This window comes from Trypanosoma conorhini (genome assembly GCF_003719485.1).
Source record: "Trypanosoma conorhini strain 025E chromosome Unknown Tco_14.4_contig_01558, whole genome shotgun sequence".
In the NCBI taxonomy this organism is placed as follows: Eukaryota; Euglenozoa; class Kinetoplastea; order Trypanosomatida; family Trypanosomatidae; genus Trypanosoma; species Trypanosoma conorhini.
Genome location: NW_021705645.1, coordinates 1 through 2,050, shown reverse-complemented (window position 1 = coordinate 2,050; position 2,050 = coordinate 1). Strand labels below are relative to the sequence as shown.

The 2,050-nt window shown below is 69.2% G+C and overlaps 2 protein-coding genes across 2 annotated transcripts; both read left to right on the top strand.

Annotated features, from left to right (window-relative positions):
* On the top strand, window positions 1–1,678 carry Tco025E_10249 (adenylate cyclase; the record flags this gene model as incomplete). Its single annotated transcript, XM_029377030.1, has 1 exon — window positions 1–1,678. A coding segment is annotated over one exon (1,678 nt), but the record flags the coding sequence as incomplete, so codon positions are not given.
* Tco025E_10248 (receptor-type adenylate cyclase) lies at window positions 1,678–2,050 on the top strand (the record flags this gene model as incomplete). Its single annotated transcript, XM_029377029.1, has 1 exon — window positions 1,678–2,050. A coding segment is annotated over one exon (373 nt), but the record flags the coding sequence as incomplete, so codon positions are not given.

The window sequence follows — 2,050 nt, the reverse complement described above, 5'->3', positions numbered from 1 at the left end:
GGAGGCGATGCTGGACGTGGAGGGTGTGTTCTTCCTCGACCCGCTGCAGCTCGAGCCGCGGCTGAACAGGTTCCGCCGGCACGTGATCTACCAGTTGCCGACGCTGGAGCAGCAGTTCTTCGTGCTGGCGGAGTACCTCCGGGACGCGGGTGTCCGCGCGGCGCACGCGGTGATCCGCGGCGAGGAGGCGGCGGCGGTGGCGGAGGTGCTGCGGCGGTCGCTGGTGACGTTTGGCGGGTCGCTGCGGTCCGCGACGCTGCTGGCCGGCGGCGACGCGCTGGCGGGGCACCTGCCGGAGGCGGGCGACGTGTTCGTGGCGGGCCTTGCGGCCGGCGACGTCGCTGCGGTGGCGCGGCACGTGGCGTCGCACGAAGACGTGCGCGTGTTCGTTCCGTTCTCCGAGTTTGCGCTGCTGCACGCCGACTTCGTTGCCGCGTTCGGTGGCGGTGCAGCTGGCGCTGGCCGCGTTGTGTTTGCGACGAGCCTGCCGCACTGGGACGACGCGAACTCGACGTCGGGGACCGCCCAGGAGTTCCTCGCCGCTGTGCCCAACGCCACGCAACGGACGCCGCTCTCGCTGGTGGGCTTCGTCACCACGCAGGCGCTACGGACGGTTATCTCCCGCATGGGCAGGATGAGCGCTGCGCGGCTGGCCGACTTCTTCTACAAGAACGTTGCCGGCGCCGTGAAGGACATGCTGTACGGCCCCTTCGTTAACGGTACGGCGTGCGCTGCGGCTGCGGTCGGCGGTGCTGGGTGCGGCAAAAACTACGGGGCTACATTTATTTCTGTGTGGTCGCTTGCCCGTGCGCTGGACCCCGCCGTGCCCGTGCTGTTCCCCGCCGTGACCCCGACGATGGAGTACGCGGAGCCCGCTACGCGCGGACTGACGGAGCCGGAGCTGATCGGCATCATCGTCGGCAGCGTCGTTGGCGGTCTGCTGCTTGTGGCCGTGGCGGCTCTGCTGCTACACTTCTGCCGCGGCTCGCGCGACAACGCGAATGCGCCGAAGGAGCCGACGGACCCCGTGACGCTCGTGTTCACCGACATCGAGAGCAGCACGGCGCTGTGGGCTGCGTGCCCCGAGCTGATGCCCGACGCCGTGGCGACGCACCACCGCCTGATCCGCGCGCTGATTGCGAAGTACCACTGCTACGAGGTGAAGACGGTCGGCGACTCGTTCGTGATTGCGTGCAAGAGCGTGTTCGCGGCGGTGCAGCTGGTGCGGGAGCTGCAGCAGGTGCTCCTGCAGCAAGACTGGGGGACGGGCGCGCTCGACGAGGCGTACCACAAGTTCGAGGAGGACCGGGCGGAGGAGGACGCGGAGGGGTACGTGCCGCCGACGGCGCGCCTGGACGCCGCGGTGTACCGGCAGCACTGGAACGGCCTGCGGGTGCGTGTCGGGGTGCACACCGGGCTGTGCGACATCCGGCGCGACGAGGTGACGAAGGGGTACGACTACTACGGCGACACGGCGAACGTGGCGGCGCGCACGGAGGGCGTGGGAAACGGCGGGCAGGTGCTGCTGACGCGTGCGGCGTACTTGGCGCTGAGCACGGCTGAGCGGGAGCGGGTGGAGGTGACTGCGCTGGGCGCGGGGTGCCGAAGCCAGTGGAGCTGTACCAGCTGGACGCCGTCCCCGGGCGCGCCTTCGCCGCGCTGCGGCTTGACCGTTTGATGCCGGAACTTGACGACGACGGCGAGGATACGTCCAGCGGCGATGAGGCCTCCGCGTCCACCGCCAGGAGCGGCGTCTCGCAAACCATCTTGACTGTCTTGGCTGTGCTGCTCGGCACCTTCGCGGCCCCGCAGCGGCTGCGGGTGCTGCGGCCTCTCTGCGAGCGGTGGAGGGTCGGCGTGCCGCACGCGGTTGCAGCGACGCGTGAGGAGGACGCCTGCCGCGTGGCGATGGAGCGGCTGGCGGCCAAAATGAGCCGCGTGATGGGGAAAAGCGCCAAGAGAGCTTCACTTGACGGTGAACCACGTAAAACTTCTCTGCCGCTCATGTCCTTCTTTCGCAGTGACGATGAACTGCACGTAATCAACACCT